Consider the following 23,829-nt stretch of genomic DNA (forward strand, 5'->3'; position numbering starts at 1 on the left):
GTCTAGGGAAAGCCCCACTATCCTGAATAGAAACATAATAATTTAAAAGAGAGGTGCTTATAACCGGGGACAAAATTTTGTAAAATTCAGGGGAAAATCCATCCGGACCTGATGCAGTACAAGATTTTAAATTGTTTATGGCCTGGGTCACTTCAAGGGCATGAAGCGGACGATCTAACTTAGATATCTGAGCAGCTGTCAGGCGAGGTAACCCCGCATCTGCAAGATAGTCATATACATCAGGACCTGCGTAGGGGCCAGGGGACGCATAGAATTGTTCAAAATATTTCTGGAAACCCTCCGAGATATCACCTGGAGCAGTTAAAAATTTACCAGATCCATCCCGTATTGTGGGGACATAACGAGATCCCTTCCAACTCTTAGTTATGGAAGCCAATAACTTCCCAGCTTTATTACCATGTTTGTAAAAGCGAAATTTACGGTAGAACAGGAGTTTTTTGGTACGTTCATGGATTAACGCATTTAAGGTCGTGAGCACCGCCCTATATTCTTCATGATTGGCGTCAGAGGGGTCCCGCAATAAGGCTTGTTTCAGCACTGTTAACTGTCTTTCTAGGTGTACTATGCGACATGCTATTCGACGGGTTCTAGTCGCAACATATGCAATAATATCTCCACGTAATACCGCCTTAGCCGCATCCCAAAACAAAGTTGGCTGGTGGATATGTTGGGCATTATGTGTGCAGTAGGTCTCCCACTTTTCCAGCAAATATGAGGTGAAGTGTGTATCAGTATGTAGGTAAGAGGGAAAACGCCAACCTGGCCCAGGACCTGTAGGACCCCCCAATGTCACATAAAGCCAAATCATATTATGATCAGATATTTCTAGGGGACCTATTGTGGCCTCAGTGACTTTAGGAAACAACGCCTCTGAAAGTAGTATGTAGTCAATTCTGGAAAAGGAGCCATGTGCTCTGGATTGATGTGTATAATCCCGTTCGGTCGGGTGGAGCAATCTCCAGGGATCCACCAACCCCAGAGTTCGACACAGGTATGGAATGCCCCTGGCCCGGCTCCCCCCCTTCCCACCGGCCAACCCTGAGCGATCCATAGCCGAATTATGTACTTGATTCATATCTCCCACCAATATTAAAGGGCCATCCTGATCCTGCACACAAATATTCACCAAATTCTGGAAAAATGCATGCTGATAGTTATTCGGACCATAGCCCACCAATAATCGAAATGCCCCACTAGGCCCCTCCACTTTCACTAGTAAATACCTGCCCAAGGGGTCGCGTCGTAGGACCCGTATGACCCCTAAAAAGCCCTTACGAAATAATATGGCCACCCCAGCTTTTTTCCCCGGGGAGGAGGCAAAGAATATCTCTCCAACCCAGCCCCTCCGAAGTTTCAAGTGTTCACTATCAGTCAGCCTGGTCTCCTGTAAGCAAGCTATATCTGCAGAGTGATGTTTCAGTTGATTCAATATTTTAGTACGTTTAACAGGTGAAGATATCCCCGACACATTCCAAGAAAGTATGCATAATTTCCGATCACCCATAATATAGGAGAGGGTGCCTGGAAAGACATCTATTCCCACTATAACTATACGTCCCAGGGCGCCCAGCCTCACCCCGAGGACCATCACTCCACCCCCAATCAGTCCCTCTATTGATCAGTATGTGCACCGTGTAAACAGAAAAAATAGAACTGTAAGTAAAAGTATACCACACCGCTGCTGCCCCAGAACAATTCCCAACCCCCACAACCCTGTGAACACACCCAAAACCTCCCATTTAGGAGATCTAGAGTCACCGAAAATGACCTCCCCGGGACAGCCCCGACAAAAAAAATTGTTAGCCCCAAAGATAACCATCTTGAAGCGTGCAGTCTTCAAGTGTAATGTAGCCCAAGTAACCATGTCAGCCACAACTCGCAGCTATATCCATCATGCATGTCACTCGGTCGGGACCGCTAGCTGTTTGATGTAGTCGTCTGCGGCCTCCGGGGTCTGGAATGATTTCCAAATGCCATTACATTGAATCTTCAGATGAGCCGGGTAAGTAAATTGGAAACGCTGCTTCAAATCCACTAGGCGGGAGCACAGAGGATAATATGGTCTCCGCCGTTCCTGCAGGGCCACAGAAAAATCCTGGCTAATGCGGACCGGATTACCATCAAATTTCAGAGTGTCTTTCATCAGTCTATATTGTCGCAGCAATTCAATCTTGTGCTGGTAATTCAGAAGTTTTAGGATCACCACACGCGGGCGCGCCTCCAGGCCAGGTCTAAGGCCTGTACGATGGGCCCGCTCAATGTGCAAGGGACCCATCGAAGGGCGCAGGTCAAATTCCGCCTTAAACCAGCTCTCCAATTGTTCCGGCAGTGAGCGGTCCGGCAGCGTCTCGGGGATGCCCATCAGACGCAGGTTAGAGCGACGAGACCTGTTTTCCAGGTCATCGAGTTTGTCTGCCTGAGCTCTCACCTGCGCCTGCAGCGTGCCAATATCAGAGTCCCGTGTGGTAGTGGAGTCTTCGAGGTCTGACACCCTCCTTTCAAGCTCCGTCGTGCGGGCTGCAGCTGTGGCAAGCAGAGTTTCAATATTGGTGATCTGGGCAGCAAGCGTCTCCATTTGGGGCCCCAAGACCTGTTCTAGAGCAGATTTAATGTCTCTCAGGGCCGATTCAGTCAGGCCAGAGACCGCCGTCGCGGGGCTCGCCGCCATTTTAGGGTCCACGAGTCTGGCACGTTCCTTGTCTTTTTTTGCTATTTTCGGCGGCATAGAGTCGGGCGACCTGGCGAGATACCGGTCCATGCAACGGCGATACGCGTCGGGTACTGTACAGGCAGCGTTTAAGTTCGGGCGAGTGGTAAGTCAGGCACGAGTGTACAGGGCTGCCCCGGAGCGAACGAGGAGACGTCCTCACTCGCTCATATCATCACGTGACCAAAGCTCATCCCATAGATATTTAAACATTTCTATTATATCTCCCCTCTCCTGCCTTTCTTCCAAAGTATACATATTGAGATCTTTAAATCTGTCTCTATATGCATTATGACAAAGAAAATGCACCATTTTAGTAGCGTTCCTGTGGACTGACTCCATCCCTTTTATATCTTTTTGAAGATGCAATCTCCAGAACTGTACACAATATTCTAAACGAGGTCTCACCAGAGTCTTATACAGGGGCATCACTACCTCCCTTTTTCTACTGGCCATACCTCTTCCAATGCACCTTAGCATCCTTCTAACTTTCGCCCTCACCTTTTCAACCTGTCCTTTGTAATCTGCCTAGAACTTTGGATAGAGTGAAATAGAAATAAACAAAAAACAAAACAACAAATTAACAAAGGAATCTAAATCATTATTTAAAGGAGAAAAACAAATGTTTTGTGTCTATTTGGCAAAGCAGAAAGACAAAACTGAGGGTCCAAGGAGACTTCTATACTTGGGAAGAATCATTCATGCTCAGAACTTTACAATAAGTCTGAGGGGGCAATTTCTCCAAACGGGTTAGTTTTGCACATATCATGACAATAATGAACCTCATTTCTAAGCCAAGGTATGTGTAGTCTGATCTTAGTCTCTCAGATTTACTGCTGATAGTCAACATAGTACTTGCATTGTTCCAAAGAAAGATTCTTTCTGGAGTTCATAAAAAGTAACATATATAAGAACTTATCCAGGAGCGCTTGGAAGTTCTTGATTTGAGCCTGTGGGAAATATTTCTGTATGTTTCTGCCGCATTTTGTTTGTCTAAGACTGCATTTCTTGGTATTTGAAGATCTTTTCTCTTTCCATACAATTCGCCAAGTAATCACTTGGGACCGACATCTCTATAATCGATGCCATTCAGCTTTTTATCAGCCAGAATGGGGATGTCCCAGAGTTCTTTTAGGGTTATGATCCCAGTGCTTTTCTGATACACTGGTGTTTTGCTTACAAAGTTTCCAGTGAATGAGACGTGCCACCTTGTTGCCCTTTTCTTTTCTTTTTTTTTTTTTTTTAATAAACTTTATTGGCAAAACAAAAAGCAGCAAATAACACAAGCAAATATCATTTTTTCAATGTTATATCCCCCCCAACCGCCCCAACCCACCCTTCCCTCCAAGCAGTTACAAAAGAATAAGGGGTTAGCAATGGCAAAACCAACTAACATAAATTACTTTGCTCTCCAACTTAAATAAGGATCACAAATCCTAGAATAAATACTAAAGTTATTTTATCGTAAAGCTGTTAATTTAGACATCAGCTGAAGGTAATCCAACCGACGACATAAATCACCCATCTCAGGCATATCCAGAGATCTCCAATAAGAAGCTAAAGCCATGCGAGCTGTCGTAAACACACAAGCAGCAAATTTCCGCTCATACTTCAAGAAACCAGGCACTCCCACATTCAATAAACAACATTCAATACACACCACACAATGCTTCTTCAAAATATGCACTAATAAACTACCCACTAAATGCCAAAATTCTTTAACCAAGGAACAACCCCACCAAATATGCAAACAATCCCCTCGCTCCCCACAATTTCTCCAACAACCCTCTGTACCCTTCCCCAATATCCGATGTAACCTAACCGGAGTCAAATACCACATATAATAAATCTTATACCCATTCTCTACATAATTAATAGAAAGAGTCGGAGTAAAAAGACTCTTATATACCACCTCCCAATTAAGGGACCTCCTACCATGGAGAAGCACTCGCTCCCACTCCACACGATAAGGATCCCAAGGATCCTCTCTAAACCCCCCCAGGACCCGAACCACCTTGAAAAGCCATCTCTAGCCGTGTAGCACCCAACGAGATCTCCCAGAAAGCCTCTTTCAAAAGAAAAGATCGTAATCTAGTATATAAAAAAGAGTCTCTCGCCTCCAAATCATACTGAGCTTGCAACTCTTCAAAAGAAACAAAATGCATATCATCCCAAATTTGTCCCAAAAACCGTAAACCCAAATGAACCCAACGCCTCATGATCACCCCTTCTCACAATGCTGAAAAACCTGGCAAAACTGACAGGGCCATCTGAGCAAAAAACCACCGCTCTGGAAACATCTTCTTCCTAAGCTTATACCAAAGAGTAACAATCGTATGCAAAAAGGGATTAGGCACCCAGGGTAATTTCCATAATGAAATCCGAGGCAAAAAATATTGCTCAACCTGTACCCAGGGTTTATTATCAAAAGACACCCAGATGAGAATCTCTTGTAACAACGCCACATGATAATACAACTGAAAATTGGGGACTCCCATAGCCCCCTGCAATTTGGCTCGATATAATACACTACGGTGCATCCACGGCGGCCTCTTTTGCCAAATAAAAGCAAAATCTTTTCGGGATAACCTTCGAAAAAAATCCTCAGGAATCAAAATAGGCAAAGCCAAAAAAATATATAATAATTTGGGCAAGAGCATCATTTTAAGAGCAGAAATACGTCCCATCCAACTCAAAGAAATACCCTCCCAGCGCTCCAAATCTTCAAAAAGCTGATGTAATCGAGCAGGATAATTTACCACATATAACTGACGATAATCCGCCGTCAAATTGACTCCCAAATACCTAATAAAATGAGGTGCCCAAGAAAACACAAACCGAGATTGCAAACAACGCACTTGAGAATCAGATAAAGTGACATTTAATAACTCAGATTTTGCCATATTTACTTTAAAGCCAGAGAGTTGACCAAATTCTCCCCAAACTCCTAGAACCGCAGGCAAAGAACTCTCCAGATGTCGTAATAAAAGTAAAATGTCATCAGCATACAACAAAATTTTATAAGCATGGGAGCCCACTTCAATACCCTCAATAGCAGGATGTAATCGTATCCGACAAGCCAACGGCTCCATGGAGAGGGTAAACAATAAAGGCAACAAAGCACAGCCTGTCTAGTCCCTCTCTCTAACTCTATCGCCGGTTGGAGCACTCCATTAATTTTCAAACAAGAGAGGGGATGATCATAAAGAAGGCGAAGCCACTGCAAATACTGCGAATCAAAGCCCATATACTCAAGCACCTTAAAAAGAAAAAGCCAACCCACCCGATCAAACGCCTTCTCCGCATCAAGCGATAATACCACTACCGGGTCCCCCACAGTACGAGCATGCCACATTAAATGCAAAGCTAACTTAATATTATCAAATGTTTGACGCTGCACAATAAAACCCGCTTGATCACAATGCACCAGTTTAGGCATATAAGTTTGTAATCTCACCGCTAATATTTTAGTAAAAATTTTATACTCTGTGTTAAGTAACGAAATCGGGCGATATGCTGCACAACTCTCTGGATCTCTTCCCGGTTTATGTATCAACGTCACTACCGCCAACCGCCAAGATCTCGGTAACGAATGATGCTCATTGTAAGGTTTGTTAGTGGCCCCCACAATATATGGTTGGTGGAGTCACTTGAGAGGCGCCCTTACAAACACCAGGTCCCGGGTTCAGTTCCCTCACAGATGATTCACCAGAAGTAGAATCAAAGAGGCACAGCCAGAGGTGATTGCATAAAGAATATATTATAGAAATAGGCTTACAGAAAAGTAGTATTCATAGGCATTACAACAATTAAGCATTACAATTAAGCAGAGAGCAAAGCAGTTTCCCTGCCTTACATAGTTCAGAGAACAAAAAATGAACCCTACAATAATGGAGGTTGAAAAATTACAAAAATAGAAAAGAACCTCCCAAACCCCAAGACTAAAAAATGGTTGGGGGAAAGAGACAAAGGCCAACTAAATAATAATAACCAAAGTTAATAAATATTAATAAAAGCAGGAGAGCCCTCAGTCACACAGCCACCGCTGGAAAGTCCAGTAAGTAGCTGTCGCGGGGTTACACCCAGAAGAGAGTGTTAACTGCGGAACATCCCTGGGCTCTCTCCGCGTGAGAAGTGATTAACTAATGCAACAAAAAGTGCAATGCATGTGAAAAATAATAAAAAGCACACACCTTCTTAAAGTTAAGTTGAAATTTGCCTCTATCCCCCAAACATGGGGCCAAAAGGAAAAAGAAAGTGTCCAAATCACACCAAGCAAAACACAAACTGGAAGAACTTAGCTTCTCCGTGTGTGAGCAGTCCGCAAAAGGTGACTTCGTCCTACGGGACTCCGTTTCGGGGGTGCACACCCCCTTCTTCAGGAACTTGACTGCGCTGGGTCTCTCAATTTGTCCGACACAGCTTGAAAAGCGAGGTAGAAAATGGGCATTAGTTGCATTAGTTAATCAGAGACATAGTTCAGAGACAAAGAGACAGAGAGTCTGAAGTTCTAGGGAGAGCCAGAGAGAGAGAGAAAGAAAGAAAGAACAAGAGAGCCAAGACCCAAGAGCCAAGAGATAGATAGATAGATTTTTGTGTGTTGCAGAGAGGAGGCTTTTATAGCTTGGAATCTTATTCTGAATATAGAAAACTATTGAGCTTCAATAGAAGTTAAATCTTCCCCTCCTTAGTAAACTTGTGCTAGACAGCCGAAGAATAGGTTATGGTCAAATGTAATTTCCAGTATGCCTCTGACAATAGTTTCTGATTAACTTTAGTTATCTGTGCACCTGGACCCATTGTCCTAAGCACCCTCTTAATCAGACATTAACACATTAACACCTTTTAGCTAATCATGATTCAATCAGGGCTACTTAAAACATATCAATCAGGGCTACTTAAAACAGTCTCCCTGCCCTCAGGGTCTATCTGCATTCACATGCCAGAGTCAGATTGATATAATTTTCCATAGGCCTTCGCTGACATAAGTTATGCCAACTGAAAATGCTGAATGCTAGCGATAGCTATGCTGACACTCGTCAAAGGTGTTAAACACTCGAACCAAAACAGGAATCAAAATCTTTTGAAACACTTTATAAAACTGATTCGTAAACCCATCCAAACCCGTAGAGGTATGCAAGGGAAGCGCCCCAATTACTTCCTCAATTTCCAAAGCCGTTATCGGACGAGAAAGATACGAAGACTCCTCCAAAGAAAGAACAGGTAGAGGCAACCCCCTCCACCCTTACCGAGTAACCGGCCTGATAAAGCTCCTTATAAAATAAAAGCCTCCCCTATATCCTGTGGAGGTTGTACAACGAACCCCAGATCCATGCACAATACTAGAAATATCATTCCGTGTTGCCTATAATTTTAATTTATGAGCCAAAAGTCTACTATTCAGATTATTAAATTCAAAATATTCCTGACGGGTCTTATTCAAAGCCTCAGCCATCTGAGCCAATTCCAAATCTTTCAACTCCAACTGCAAAGAGGCCAACCGCTCTTTTTCCTCCGCAGAGTGCCGCCGCCCACGAACCTCTCCTTCTAAATCCAATAATTCCTGACACTTAAGAGCAATCGCCTGATCCCTAACTTTCTTAAGAAATGTGGCTTGTGAAATCACCCGACCACGAATAACCGCTTTCAATGCCTCCCATAACAAAATAGGATCAATATCCTCAAGATCATTAAGCTCCAGATAATCCTGCAATTCCTTTGCCAAATAATCTACCTGTTGCGAATCCATTAACAAAGCATCATTAAACCGCCAAGGTACTATCCGACGTACCCAACTCCCCCCCTGCACTACCAGCAACACCGCTGCACAATCCGTAAACACCGCAATATGAATAGAACAGGAAAAAAAACCTTCCGAGAAAATAAGCTATCCCCAAACCAATAATCAATCTGCGAGTCAGAACCATGAACTGCCGAATAAAAATTATATTCCCGACTATCCGGATGTAAAACACGCCATAAATCCGAAAGCCCCCAATGCAAAAGCAAAGTAAACAACCTTCCTCTATCACGACTCCCCGCTACAGTACCCACGGCTGAACTGTCCAACAAGGGGTTCAAGGACATATTAAAATCCCCCCCCAATTAACAATAACCCCTCCTGATGAGCTTCCAATACCTCTTCCAAATTAGCAAAAAAATTTCCCTGCTCATTATTAGGGGCATAAACATTACATAAAGTATAAATCTAGGCATTTAAAGAAAACCAAATCAATAAATAACGCCCGTCAGGATCCCGAAGCACCTGTAAAATCTGAATCGGTAACCCCTGGGCAAACAAAATCGCTACCCCTCGAGTTTTCTTATTTTGCTGATGATTGGTCGCATGAAAAATATGTGCATATCGCGGGGGCTTCAATAAATATTCCGCCTTAGATAACAAATGAGTCTCTTGTAAAAGTACTATATGAGCCTTATGAAATGCTAACTCTCTATATAACATATGACGTTTAACCAGAATATTGAGACCCCACACATTTAAAGATAAAAAACGCAAATCCCCCAGTATCACTCAAAAGCGACCAACCAAGCAAAAAAACCATCCATCCCCCACCACCCCACATAACCCCCTACCCAAAAACCAACCAACCACGCAGCAAATCCCCCATCCAGACCAACCTCCCCCCACCCCCAACCTTCCATTATTGCAGAAAGCATACCAAATATGCTTCCTACCAAACCGAGGAAGAGTCCCTCTCCACACACCCTCCCTTCAAATGAACCCACAAATCCCTTACATACACAACCTCCCTATTCCCCACCTCTCAACACACATCAACAGAAAACCGCCCACCCAGTCCACAGGACCCCCAAAGTCTCAATCAGCACCAACAACCCACAGCCCTTTTGGAAGAAATCAAAATAATCCACAAGCAATCAAGTGTCAGTAGCTGTCTCAGCCGACTTCTTCTGCTGTGGAAGCGCCGCAGATTGTCTCTTTAAACGCCCACCAGTACGGCGAGCCCGCTGCTATTGAGAATGCGATGGCAAGCTCACTGGTAAAGAACCTGCCACTGATGGATCTGCCATCGAATCCTTAGAAGACAAGCATTGAGTTCCCGGGAAAAGCGCAGAGGCCTCATCCAGAGTTTTAACAGTACGCAGAGCACCATTAAGGTAAAAAAGTAAGGCAAATGGATAGCGCCACTTATAGCGAATGTTTTTCTCATTAAGTAAGCACAATAAAGATTTCAATTCCGCTCTGCGACGTAAAGTCACTGCCGAGAGGTCTTGATAGATTTCCAGAGCAAAGGTAGCCCACTTAAAATCCTCCATACCTCTAGCCTTATGATAAATCGCCTCCTTCACTTTAAAATCCTTAAAGCAGACGATAATATCTCTAGGCTTATTACCTCTCGGCATTGCCAAAGCTCTATGAGCACGCTCTATCGCCACTGGTAACATAGGCTCCTCGCCCGGAGATCCATCAAATAACGTGCCCACGATCTTCTGCACCACCAATTCACAATCCTTATATTCTGGCACTTCCGGAAGCACACGAATTCTTAAATTGGCACGACGACTCCTATTCTCAAGATCTTCCAATTTATCAGATATCAGAACTTGCTGAGAGTACAAAGCCGAAGATCGAGTATCCAGCTTCTCCAGTGTAGTATGATGGTCATCTACCAAAGTCTCTAACTCACTCACTCGCGATCCAATTTCCGCGATCTCACCACGTAGCTCCCCCACCAATGTAGAGAACTCTCCACGCAAATCCTTCATCTCCTGGCGCAGCTCCACAAACATCGCCCGCACCTCCACGAGTAGGTCCACCTCTGACTCCACAGCAGCAACCACAGAACGTGGAACTGGCAACTGCTCAGACTCTCGGGCTGGGTGCGACACAGCAGACTCCATCACAGGCCCCTCCGGACCAAACGCATAATCCCGCAGCATTTTTCGGGTTGACTGCGCTATCCTTCACCAAAAAATCACAATCACAACACTCCCCAGTCCAAAACCCTGCCAAAAATAAACCAAAAACCAAGCGGGAAAGGGAGGTTGAAGCAAATTAAATCGAAGGGCATGCGGAGCTGAAAAGTCAAATGTCCATCTTAGACGATGACGTCACTTCCTCCCTCTTGTTGCCCTTTTCTGTATAAAAATTTTCTGCATCATCACTTTGCAGCCAGCTACTAGATGAATAACTGTTTCTAGCTCTTTCTTACAGAATCTGCAGATGTCTGTTGTGTCATTTTAAAATCCTTTTTCTTAATTACAAGGCCCTCCTTACTGATGTGCTGGATTAGTTGATTAGATTAACTCTTCTATATACTCCACATCGATTTTTACTTCCAGTAAATGATCTCTGTTTGATCCTTCCCAGACCATCCAAGACCTATTATGAAACTACTAGGAAGAAAGCATTTTATTTTCTAGCTCCTTGTTTATGAAGTAACCTTTCACGTTGTCTTTGGTCAGAATCTTCATGCAAACAGTTTAAAATAATGATAAAAACATATATTTTTCCCTCGCCTTCTAAGATTTGTGGGGCTTGGGTCCTAATCTATCCTGTCAATTTTTGTTATTAAATAGAGAGGGTCTACAGCTGTTGCCTTGATAGTATGATAGGTTGAATGTTTTACTTAAGTGTATGTGTGACTTTTCTATATTTTGATGGAGTTCTTTTCTACATATAATTTTTACCTCAATTTGTTTGGCAAGGTAGGTGATTTTATTAAATACAAAACCATAAACCAACGCATCCATAATCCACTGTCTCGTGTTGCAACTGGCAATCGCTCATCCTTAGGTTTCAGTTTACCTCTTCTTAACCATTCATGTGTCTAATGTTGATCCCGAATGGTTCTGGAGTAACATTTTATATTTCTCACTGTACTTGTACATTTGCTGCTTGTTGCTTTTCCCCTACTGATTTAATTCCTTGAAGTTTTATCGTAATGCCAGCACAAGTCTACATCCTATGTAGTTTAATTTATTATGTTGCCCTTTTAACTTTTTATTCTCATGGGGTTAATTTAATTAGTTCTTTTTAACCAATTATTCATTTAGTCATACCTTATGCATAGACATCTTATAGACATCCAGCTGGCCTTTGTTTTGATCACACTATATATAGATCCTTCAGCTCCATTTCTTATTTTTGATTTAGATTCGTTTTTCAAGAAAAAAACTTCAATCCAGTTGTATTTCAAATGGTTCTTAGAATTTGAGATTTTGACACATCTAGGTATGTATGAGTAGGTTGCTCTCAATACACCATTCATTTTTATTATCATTTTTATGCTCTCTATGTCTCCTTGATGGTCATGGTTCTCTCTCACTCTCATGCTCACCATCTGTTGAAAATCAGGGGTGGGAAATTTCATGGCGACACCAGAAAATATTTCTTCACCGAAAGGGTGGTTGACCGCTTGAATAATCTTCCACAACAGGTAATTGAGGCCAGCAGCTTGCCAGATTTTAAGAAAAGATGGGATTGGCATGTGGGATCTCTTCATGGAGGTAGGCCATTAGGGGGTGGGCCATTAGTGTGCGCAGACTAGATGGGCCGTGGCCCTTTTCTGCCGTCATTTTCTATGTTTCTATATTTCTATGATCCCTGACTCCACTGGTCACGGTTTATTCCACTTTTGGCACATTGCCATGTCGATTTACATCTGATCACTTTTGTGTTTTAAGATCACAGGACATCTTATGCCAATACATCACCTAAGATCATGGACAAATTTTTCTACACATCTTTCACAAAGTCATTCTATACCATTGGACACCAATCTTCACCTTATGACAAATATATCATAAATTGGAACAATATTCTACACCATTGCACACAAATTATCATTTACTCTTGACAGTATCCAAAATGTACATACAAGTTAACTTACTATATTTCTCAAGTTTCAAGTTTATTTGAAATTTGATGAATCGCTTATACATAAAATACTAAGCGATGTACAATAAAATCCAAATTTGAATGTAAAATAAAATACAGAATAATGATAACAAATAAAACACTAAGCGAATTACTATAAAATCCAAATTTGAACATATATTAAAATACAAGGTAATAATAGGACCCACGAGGAAGAAGTGTTTTTTGAAAATGGACCATGTCAGGTCCAGGTCTCAAACACAAAGTGAACCATCTTCTTTTGATACAAATTGTGTATTGATTTAAGTCTTGGCTCTTTGTACATCGTCTCTACAGAATCTTTTTGGTTTTACTATTTGACAATTACTGCAGACTTGTTGGATTTCTCTTGTATTTCGCCGTATGATGCCATTAGGTAAGCCTGGAGACCTATGATAATAGCTCAGTAGGTATAATCTATTTAAGGAGAGCTGTTCTGTCTCAGCACCATCAAATAATGTCACCCACCTGTGTGCCTGACTCAATTCTGCTTGTTGAAACAAAATACAATGTTCAGAATTTGGGAATATAAGTAGTTTGAATGTCTTAATCAGGATTAATAAAAGTGAGTATTTATTTATTCATTCAATTTTCGATACTGTTCTCCCAAGGGCACCCAGAACTTACATGACTTTATTCAGGTACTCAAGCATTTTCCCCTGTCCTAGTGGGCTCACAATCTGTCTAATGTACCTGGGATAATGGGAGGATTAAGTGACTTGCCCAGGGTCACAAGGATCAGCTTTAACCACTGTGGCCACACTCTTTATAACTTGACAGCATCACTGTAGAATGATAGTCAAGATTTTTATTGTTCAAATGTGATAGAAACATACCTTTAAATTTAACTATGTTTTAAAGGCATATGTAACGGACAGAGATCTTCTCAGAGCACTGGAAAAACAAAACATAGAGGAAGAGGATGAAAAAATACGTCTGTTTGTTAAAGCGAAACAAAACCTCTTAAAGCTCAGAAAAGAAAAAGAAATGGAGATACAGAGGTTAGTGGACACAAAATGTGAAATAAAATATATATTTTTAAATGACTGGAAAAGGAAATGAGTGTTCTAGAAACCATTATTCTAGTGCAATAGATGTATCATTCTTGTTTGGAATGGGCTCACCATGTGGGCAAAATTCTTCCTGATCGCAAAAGGCCATGTGCAGTTGTTGCAAAAATTCACAACTATCTCCACAATGTGGAAATATTGTGCCAGTACAGAGCTAAACGGGATGGCCTCAAATATGGCACCTTAAATCCGTATCTTTCAGGATTATTCTGTTGCCCTTCAGGAACGAAGACGGAAATTCCAGCCCCTCTATGCAGTGTTGGCTAAGAAAAAGATTTGTTTTTTATTTATGTACCCTGCCATCCAATGGGGCTTGGCAATCTTTTGACATGGAGGAGGCTGCTAAAGTTTTTGTGTCTCAGCTAACATGATTGTTGGGTTTCTAATTTCTGGATTTCAGCCTTTGGGTGGTGTTTCTGGGCTTCTAAGGTCCTGGGTGTCTTTTTGATTGTTTTTATGCTGTTACCAAGATGCTAAGCTGTTTGTTGTATAAATGTTGCTCTGTCTCAATAGTACGATATATTGGTGTTGAACCCTATGCATTGGTTAGCTTACAGGTGAGGGCATGGGTCCTATGCATTATAGTGCTGTTTCCGGACTTTACAACTGTGGGTCCTGATTGTGGGTATTGATGTGTGTGTGTATGTGGGGGGTGTTTCAGTGGGCTGTGGGGGGGGGGGAAGGGGGGGGTCCTTAGATTGGGGTTCTTTTGAGGAATGTGTGGGCTTCTTACTATTTGCTTTTTATGATATTGATGCTTTTTGATTTCTCATTTTCTGTTTTCTTTTCTACATTTTCTCATTGCACTTTGGGGTATCTGACTATCCTGGGTGGGGGCAAGGGCTGGGCGCTCCTGCTTTGTTGCAAGCATATGAATCGTTGGTTATCTTCTATTTTGCTTGATCTCTATCCTTGATAAACTAATCTCGTGGAATGTAGGAGGCATCACCTCTCCTGTAAAAAGGACTAAAATTCTGCAGGCTCTTAAGCAGCATTCCGCTATCATAGCCTGCTTGCAAGAAATGCAACTTAGTGATGCAGAACATTTAAAGCTCCGTTGTGATTGGGTGGGGGAGTCCATTTTTCTTCTTTGGGTAGTTGTCGCGGGAGAGTTGCAGTATTGCTCCATAAGTCAGCTCCCTGTAAAACTGAGCTCTTGCTATCTGATGCTAATGGGCGATATTTGGTCTTGAAGTTAATGTATCAGGTTCAGGACTTTCTTTTCTGGTAGTTTATGATCCTAATCAGACACCCCATTTTTTTCAGAAGTTTTTGTTGCTGCTCACTCTACCGAAATACTGTTTTGATTGTGGTGAGGGATATAAATTTGGTAATGGATCCACAGATGGACAGATCCACCGGTGGTTGGGGGGGTGTCTTCTCCCAATGTTTTATCTTCCTTTGCATCCGAACTACAACTTGTAGATACCTGGCATGCTTTGCATCTGACTGAGCGGGATTACACCCACCTCTTGCGGGCGCATGGCACCTAATCACGCTTAGACCACATCTTTGTTAGTTCCTCAGCTTTTGATTTGGTCTCTTCAGCGCAGATCGGACCAGAAGAGATCTCAGACCATTGTATGACATGGATCGAGTTGGACCTTTGGCCTAGTTCTCCCAGGTCCCGTAGTTGGCGTTTCTCATCTTATTTGTTCAAGTATGATGAGTTTCGGGACTTTCTTGGTAAGAAATGGCAAGAGTATGAATATCATAATGCTCGTTGCTCAATCTTCATTATACTGGGTGACAGCTAAGGCTGTTATGTGGGGAGAGGTGATAGCCTATGTTTGTGCTAGGAAGAAACGGTTAGCTGTGGGTATTTTGAATGTGGAAAAGCAGCTAGGGGTTGCCAAAAAAGCTTTTATACAGCATCTGACCAAGGCGGCTAGAGATTTGCTACATGTTACTCAGTTGAGTTTGAATTCACTCAGAAGGCCCTTTTTTATCATAAAGGTTATTATCATAAATTTGGTAATAAAGCTGGTTCCTTATTGGTCTGCGTGGTTCGGACTAATGGAGGCACCCGATTTGTGGCAGCCTTGAGGGATTCTAGTGGCTCTCTTATGTCTCGTCCGGTGGAGATGGGCTGTTTATTTTTGGATTATTTTCAAACGTATTCTGCAGAGGAGTCTTCCCCTATTAATGTTATTCAATAAGCCACAGTGGTTCTCTGCGGAGATTTCGGACCTCATCAAGGAGAAGAAAAAAAACATTCATCTCTTACAAACAATCAGGGAAACAGGACTCTAGGGAAGTCTATCTGGCCAAGTGAAAAGCCTTCAAAACAGCAGTTAGGGAGGCCAAATTCCGCATGGAGGAGTCTCTAGCGAAGAACATCCAGAAAGGAGATAAATCCTTCTTCAGGTATATCAGTGACAGAAATAAGAACTCAGGCGGGATAGTACGTCTTAGGAAACCAGACGGAGACTATGTAGAAGCGGACTCGAAAAAAGCCCAACTGTTAAATGAATACTTCTGCTCAGTCTTCACCCGCGAGGCGCCAGTACTTGGACCTCAGCTACAGACAAGGGTTGACGCAGATGACCCATTTAGTAATTTCGAGTTTACACCCAGCGGTGTCTACTGCGAGCTGTCAAAGCTTAAGGTTAACAAGGCAATGGGGCCTGACAACCTACACCACAGGGTGCTCAGGGAGTTGTGTGATGTCTTGGCGAAATCGCTATCCACGCTCTTCAATCTCTCCCTTAGTATGGGTAACGTCCCGTTGGACTGGAAAACGGCTAACGTCATTCCACTCCACAAGAAAGGCTCCAAGATGGAGACAGCAAACTACAGACCGGTGAGTCTCACATCAATAGTGTGCAAACTAATGGAAACTCTAATCAAACGCCAATTGGATACGATCCTGAACGAGGAGAATCTACGGGATCCCCGTCAACATGGATTTACTAAGGGGAGATCCTGCCAATCCAACCTGATCAGCTACTTTGACTGGGTGACGAGGAAGCTAGATGTTGGGGAGTCCCTGGACATCGTATACCTGGACTTCAGTAAAGCATTCGATAGCGTACCACACCGCAGGTTGCTGAGCAAGATGAGTTCTATAGGATTGGGTGACACATTGACAAAATGGGTTGGGAACTGGCTTGGAGGTAGGCTTCAGAGGGTAGTGGTGAACGGCACCCCCTCCAAAATGACGGAGGTAATCAGTGGAGTGCCGCAGGGCTCGGTCCTGGGCCCGATCCTATTCAACATCTTTATAAGAGACTTGGCAGAAGGGATGCGAGGTAAAATAACATTATTCGCCGATGACGCCAAACTAAGCAATGTAGTGGGCAAAAGCACAACAGACATAAATTCAATGTCCGACAACATGATGCACGACCTACTCCTACTGGAGCGCTGGTCTAGGTCCTGGCAACTCAGCTTCAATGCCAAAAAATGCAAAGTCATGCACCTGGGCAGCCAAAATCCATGCAAGACTTACACCCTTAATGGCGAGATCCTAACAAGAACTGAAGTAGAACGAGACTTAGGGGTGATCGTCAGTGAGAACATGAAGACTGCCAATCAAGTGGAGCAAGCTTCATCCAAGGCAAGGCAAATCATAGGTTGCATACGCAGGAGTTTCGTCAGCCGTAAGCCTGAAGTCATTATGCCATTGTATAGATCCATGGTGAGGCCCCACCTGGAATACTGTGTGCAATTCTGGAGGCCGCATTACCGTAAGGATGTGCTGAGACGAGTCGGTCCAGAGAATGGCCACCCGGATGGTCTCGGGACTCAAGGATCTCCCGTACGAGGAACAGCTGGATAAGTTGCAGCTGCACTCACTCGAGGAACGCAGAGAGAGAGGTGACATGATCGAGACATTCAAGTATCTCACGGGCCGCATCGAGGTGGAAGAAGATATCTTGTTTTTCAAGGGTCCCGCAGCAACAAGGGGGCATCCGTGGAAAATCAGGGGCGGGAAACTGCATGGGGACACCAGGAAATTCTTTTTCACTGAAAGGGTGGTTGATCGCTGGAATAGTCTTCCACTTCAGGTTATTGAGGCCAGCAGCGTGCCTGATTTTAAGGCCAAATGGGATAGACACGTGGGATCTATTCACAGAGAAAGGTAAGGGAGGGTCATTGGGGTGGGCAGACTAGATGGGCCGTGGCCCTTATCTGCCGTCTATTTCAATGTTTCTATGTTTCTATGTTTATCTGGTGCAAAGTGGAATGCTGCAATTGACCTTGGCAGATCAATAGGCCCTTGGGGTGCCTATAACTGGGAAAGAACTGCAGAAAGCTGTTGCTGCTCTTAAACTTCATTCGGCTCCAGGGCCTGACGGGTTTTCTGGTGAGTTTTATAAACTCTTGCATCTAGCTGAGGTTCGCCCTTTGGCTACTTATTTTCAAGATATCTTGGAGGGTGGTTCATTACCGCTGCATGAGAACATAGCACAGATTAGTTTAATCCCTAAATCTGGCTTGGCCCCTAAACTGGTTACCTCCTACCCCCTGATCTCTCTTATTAATGTAGATCTTAAGTTGATTTCAGGCATCTTGGCGTCCAGGCTGGCGGCTGTGTTACCTAGGTTCATTGGTTCTGAACAGACTGGATTTGTACTGTTATCTATGGTGTATTGCTAGCATCATCAAGTATCTTCCATGGCCGTCAGTCTGGATGCTGAGAAAGCCTTTGATAGGGTAGACTGGGATTTTATTTTTTATTTTTTTTATTTATAAATTTCAACATAATTATCAAGCATAACTTGTACAGAAAGAAATTAAGCCTAGTACAATCTACCACAATCCAATAAAATTGGTTGTTAAACAATTAAATCATCATAGGAAATGAAATTACATTGGCTTAACTTTACTCAAGTCCTCAAACTGGATCCAAAACTTACACAATTAGCGAGAAAATAAGAAATAAACTTAAAGAATCACTGCTTGAAACTGAGAGCAAGATGCATGACTTTCTAACGAGCTTAAGATTTTCCTTTATCCAACCAAGATGTGGACAGGAAAATAGTTAATTGAAAAGGTTCAAAGAAAACATACTTATTCATTTGGTGATGGACAATACACTTGCAAGGATGTCGCAAGTAAAATGTACCCCCTAAAGCTAACACTCCTGGCTTAAGTAAAAGAAATTCATGCCTACGCTTCTGCGTCTCACGTGATATATCGGGAAACATTTGTATTTTGTGTCCAAGAAATTCTTTCTGTTTATTCTTAAAGAATAAGCTCAAAATCCATGCCTTATCTGGATGGAGAGCTACAGATAATATTAATGTTGCTGGGGTCGCAATTTTTTTGTCCGATGTCCAATACCTCTTGACCAATAGACCTCTGTTGTTGACTTTGACCGCCAGAGGGCAAGTAATACACTTGAGAAAGTGGAGGTAAGAGTTCATCTGAAATTCCCAGAATTTCCTGAAAATATCTTTTGATCCAAAGTAACTTTAGGGAAATTAATCAGTCTTAAGTTATTACTCCGTGCTGTGTTCTCCAACATTTCAACTTTCCTCCTAAGGTTAACATTATCTTTAATTATTGTCTCTTGAATCTGTTTGAAGGAAATTAAATCCTGTTCAACTTTCTGAATGGTGGATTTAGAGTCACTTAGTTCCGTTTTAACTTCTTTCAATTCTTTTGTATGTTCAGTTTCTCTTCTATATACTGAAAATGGGGGTTTATGGCTTTATCAAAATTAGGGTGAGTGTAAGGAGCATGCTTTGGAGCATAACGCCGTTGATAAATAAGAATAGGGCATGCAGGCTTGGCAGGAGCTGGCTTTGGCTTAGGTCTGACAATTGAAGCAAGAGATTTTTCATGGTCAGACAATTTCTTGGTGGGTGCCTCAATAGATTCATCAAAGAGGTCATTGCCCTCACAAAGAATGTTAGCTAAGCGGTCTTGAAGATTAGGGTCCATGTCAATGGTACGAAGCCAGGCAAGATGACGCATAGCCACAGAGCAAGCAGCTGCTCGAGCAGAGAACTCGAATGCATCGTAAGATGACTGAAGAGATGCAACCGGAGTTGAGACAAAGAAGTAATAACCTCTTGAAATTCAAAGTGCATTTGAGTATCCAGATAATGCAAGAACTTCGGCAATAAAGAAATAAGAAATTCAAAATAAGTGATGATTTGAAAATTATAATTGAGGACTTTAGAGGACATCATAGCATTTTGATAGATGCGATGTCCGAATTTGTCCATAGTTTTACCATCATTGGAAAACTCAGAAGGAGGGGCACTCCAATGGGAGAGCCCAGCCAAGGAACCGGAGGCGATTTCACCTGCGAGTCTAGGAAATCTCCAGCCAGAGGAGAGGAAAGAGGTCTCTTCAATTGGCCTCTAGAGTAACTTCAGAGGGTTTGTTAAGAATAATTTGTTGCTAACAAGTGAAAAAGTGCTCACCAATTGAAGAGACCTCTTTCCTCTCCTCTGGCTGGAGATTTCCTAGACTCGCAGGTGAAATCGCCTCCGGTTCCTTGGCTGGGCTCTCCCATTGGAGTGCCCCTCCTTCTGAGTTTTCCAATGATGGTAAAACTATGGACAAATTCGGACATCACATCTATCAAAATGCTATGATGTCCTCTAAAGTCCTCAATTATAATTTTCAAATCATCACTTATTTTGAATTTCTTATTTCTTTATTGCCGAAGTTCTTGCATTATCTGGATACTCAAATGCACTTTGAATTTCAAGAGGTTATTACTTCTTTGTCTCAACTCCGGTTGCATCTCTTCAGTCATCTTACGATGCATTCGAGTTCTCTGCTCGAGCAGCTGCTTGCTCTGTGGCTATGCGTCGTCTTGCCTGGCTTCGTACCATTGACATGGACCCTAATCTTCAAGACCGCTTAGCTAACATTCTTTGTGAGGGCAATGACCTCTTTGATGAATCTATTGAGGCAGCCACCAAGAAATTGTCTGACCATGAAAAATCTCTTGCTTCAATTGTCAGACCTAAGCCAAAGCCAGCTCCTGCCAAGCCTGCATGCCCTATTCTTATTTATCAACGGCGTTATGCTCCAAAGCCTTACTCTCCTTACACTCACCCTCCTCTTAAGAAACAGCAACCTCAGAAGCAGCAAAAACCCCAATCTTCTGCTGCACCTAAGGCTTCTCAGCCTTTTTGACTGTTTAAAACAGAGCATAACCTCCACCGTTCTAACTCTGTCTCATTTTCCCCCTATAGGAGGTCGTCTCCATCATTTTTATGACCGATGGACGTCAATCACCTCCGACCTCTGGATGCTTACCATCCTCAGAGAAGGATACTCTCTTCATTTCACTCAGATTCCACCAGAACTTCCTTCAAGAGAGTATCCTTCCATTCAATCCCAGACCTCCCTTCTTCTTCAGGAAGCTCAAGCTCTGCTTCGTCTCCATGCCATTGAACCAGTTCCCTTGGAGCAGCAAAACAGGGGTTTTACTCCCATTACTTCCTTGTTCCGAAGAAGACGGGCGATCTGCGACCCATTTTGGATCTCAGGGCTCTCAACAAATTTCTAGTCAAAGAAAAGTTTTGAAAGTTGTCCCTGGCATCCCTTTATCCCCTTCTTGAGCAGAACGACTGGTTATGCTCTCTGGATCTTAAGGAGGCCTACACTCATATCCCCATTCATCTGGCCTCCCGTCAGTACCTCAGATTTCGGGTGGGGAATTTGCATTATCAATACAGAGTACTACCATTCGGCCTGGCCTCATCTCCCAGGGTGTTCACCAAGTGCCTGGTAGTGGTAGCAGCAGCTCTAAGGAATCATGGTCTTCAGGTATTTCCCTACCTTGACGACTGGCTCATCAAGGATTCCAAGTCTCAAGGGGTTATTGTAGCGACCCAACAGACTACCTGGTTCCTACAAAGTTTGGAATTCGAGATCAATTTTCCCAAATCTCAGCTTCAACCCTCTCAGACTCTACAATTCATTGAAGCTGTTCTGGACACTGTCCAACTCAGAGCATTCCTTCCACAGCAATGTCTGAAGCTCTTCTTCAACTCTGTCATACAGTGTCTTCCCGATCTTCCATCTCAGCGAGACACATGATGGTACTCCTAGGTCACATGGCCTCCACAGTACACGTGACTCCTTTTGCCAGACTTCACCTCAGAATTCCTCAGTGGACCCTGGCATCTCAATGGACGCAGGTTTGTGATCCTCTTTCTCGACACATCACAGTCACTCCTTCTTTGAAACAGTCTCTCCGTTGGTGGATGTTCTCTTCCAATCTTTTACAGAGGTTTGCTTTTTCAAACGCCCCCTCACCAGACTCTTCAACCTACGCTTGGGGCGCTTATCTTGATGGTCTCCGTACTCAAGGCCTCTGGACCAGTACGGATCGTCAGTGTCATATCAATCAGTTGGAACTCAGAGTGATCCTCAAAGCTCTCCATGCTTTTCAACATCTGCTTCATGACACAGTAGTCCTCGTTCGCATGGACAACCAAGTCGCAATGTATTATGTCAACAAATAGGCAGGGACAGGGCCTGCCTCCCTTTGTCAAGAAGCTCTGGAGGTTTGGGACTGGGCAATCCACCACAACACCTTCCTCAAAGCTGTCTACATTCAAGGGGCAAAGAATTGCTTGGCGGACAACTTGAGTCGTCTACTGCAACCTCACGAATGGACATTCCATTCCTCGCCTCATCATCACATTTTTTCACAGTGGGGAACGCCTCAGATATACCTTTTTGCGGCTCCGCACAACTACAAACTGCCTCAGTTCTGCTCCAGGATATACTCTCCTCATCGCCTCGAGGCAGATGCTTTTCTTCTGGAATGGACGAATCTCTTCCTCTATGCATTCCCTCCATTCCCTCTCATTCTCAAGACTCTGGTCAAGTTGAAGAACGATCATGCCACCATGATTCTGATTGCTCCTCGGTGGCCGAGACAACCTTGGTACTCCCTTCTACTTCAACTCAGCAGCAGAGAGCCATACCTTCTACCAGTTTTTCATTTTCTGCTTACACAGGGTCAAGGGTCTCTGCTTCATCCCAACCTGCAGTCTCTACACCTGACAACTTGGTACCTCTCAACATAACCCCTCTTCAGTTTTCTCAATCTGTAAGAGATGTTTTAGAGGCTTCTAGAAAGCTCACAACTAGACAATGCTATCACCAAAAATGGACTAGATTTTCTACATGGTGTTTTTCTTATCATAAGGAGCTTCAGCATTCCTCCTTATCTTCTGTTTTGGACTACTTTTATCACTTATCCAATTCTGGCCTCAAGTCTACATCGATCTGAGTCCATCTCAGTGCAATTGCGGCTTTCCATCAGCCTATTGAAGGGAATCCCCTCTCTGCTCATCCGGTGGAGTCCAGATTCATGAAAGGACTTTTCAATGTCAAACCTCCTCTCAAACCGCCTCCTGTGGTTTGGGACCTTAATGTTGTCCTTACTCAACTCATGAAGCCTCCATTTGAACCAAATGATAAGGCTCATCTGAAGTATCTCACTTGGAAAGTGGTATTTCTCATTGCCCTCACTTCTGCTCGAGTCAGTGAGCTGCAAGCTTTAGTTACTGACCCACCATTCACGGTGTTCCATCATGACAAAGTGGTTCTCCGTACTCATCCGAAATTCCTACCTAAAGTGGTCTCAGAATTTCATCTCAACCAATCCATCGTCCTTCCAGTATTTTTTCCAAAGCCTCATTCTCATCCTGGAGAATCAGCTCTTCATACTCTGGACTGTAAACGTGCTTTGGCCTTCTACTTGGAACGCACCAAACCACACAGAACTGCTCCTCAACTTTTTGTTTCCTTTGATCCAAATAAGTTGGGACATCCTATTTCTAAGCGTACCATCTCCAATTGGATGGCGGCTTATATCTCATTCTGCTATGCCTAGGCTGGATTACCCCTTCACAGTAAAGTCACAGCTCATAAAGTCAGAGCAATGGCAGCTTCAGTAGCTTTCATCAGATCTATACCTATTGAGGAAATTTGTAAAGCTGCTACTTGGTCCTCAGTTCATACCTTCACTTCTCACTATTGTCTGGATACTTTCTCCAGACGGGATGGACAATTTGGTCAAACAGTATTACAAAATTTATTCTCCTAAATTGCCAACACTCCCACCATCCCATTCTGGTTAGCTTGGAGGTCACCCATATGTGAGAATACTTGCCTGCTTGTCCTGGGATAAAGCACAGTTACTT

General features: G+C 43.2%; 1 protein-coding gene across 2 annotated transcripts in view; it reads left to right on the forward strand.

The window, feature by feature from the left end:
• The window catches only part of CCDC173 (coiled-coil domain containing 173), a 127,316-nt gene that overhangs the window by 64,224 nt on the left and 39,263 nt on the right, over window positions 1–23,829 (forward strand). For both annotated transcript variants that reach the window (XM_033945275.1, XM_033945274.1), the window contains one exon: window positions 13,488–13,627. In XM_033945275.1, the coding sequence (XP_033801166.1) occupies window positions 13,488–13,627 (140 nt within the window). The remainder of the gene's footprint in view (window positions 1–13,487; window positions 13,628–23,829) is intronic.

This window comes from Geotrypetes seraphini, chromosome 5 (assembly GCF_902459505.1).
Source record: "Geotrypetes seraphini chromosome 5, aGeoSer1.1, whole genome shotgun sequence".
NCBI classification, from domain to species: domain Eukaryota; kingdom Metazoa; phylum Chordata; class Amphibia; order Gymnophiona; family Dermophiidae; genus Geotrypetes; species Geotrypetes seraphini.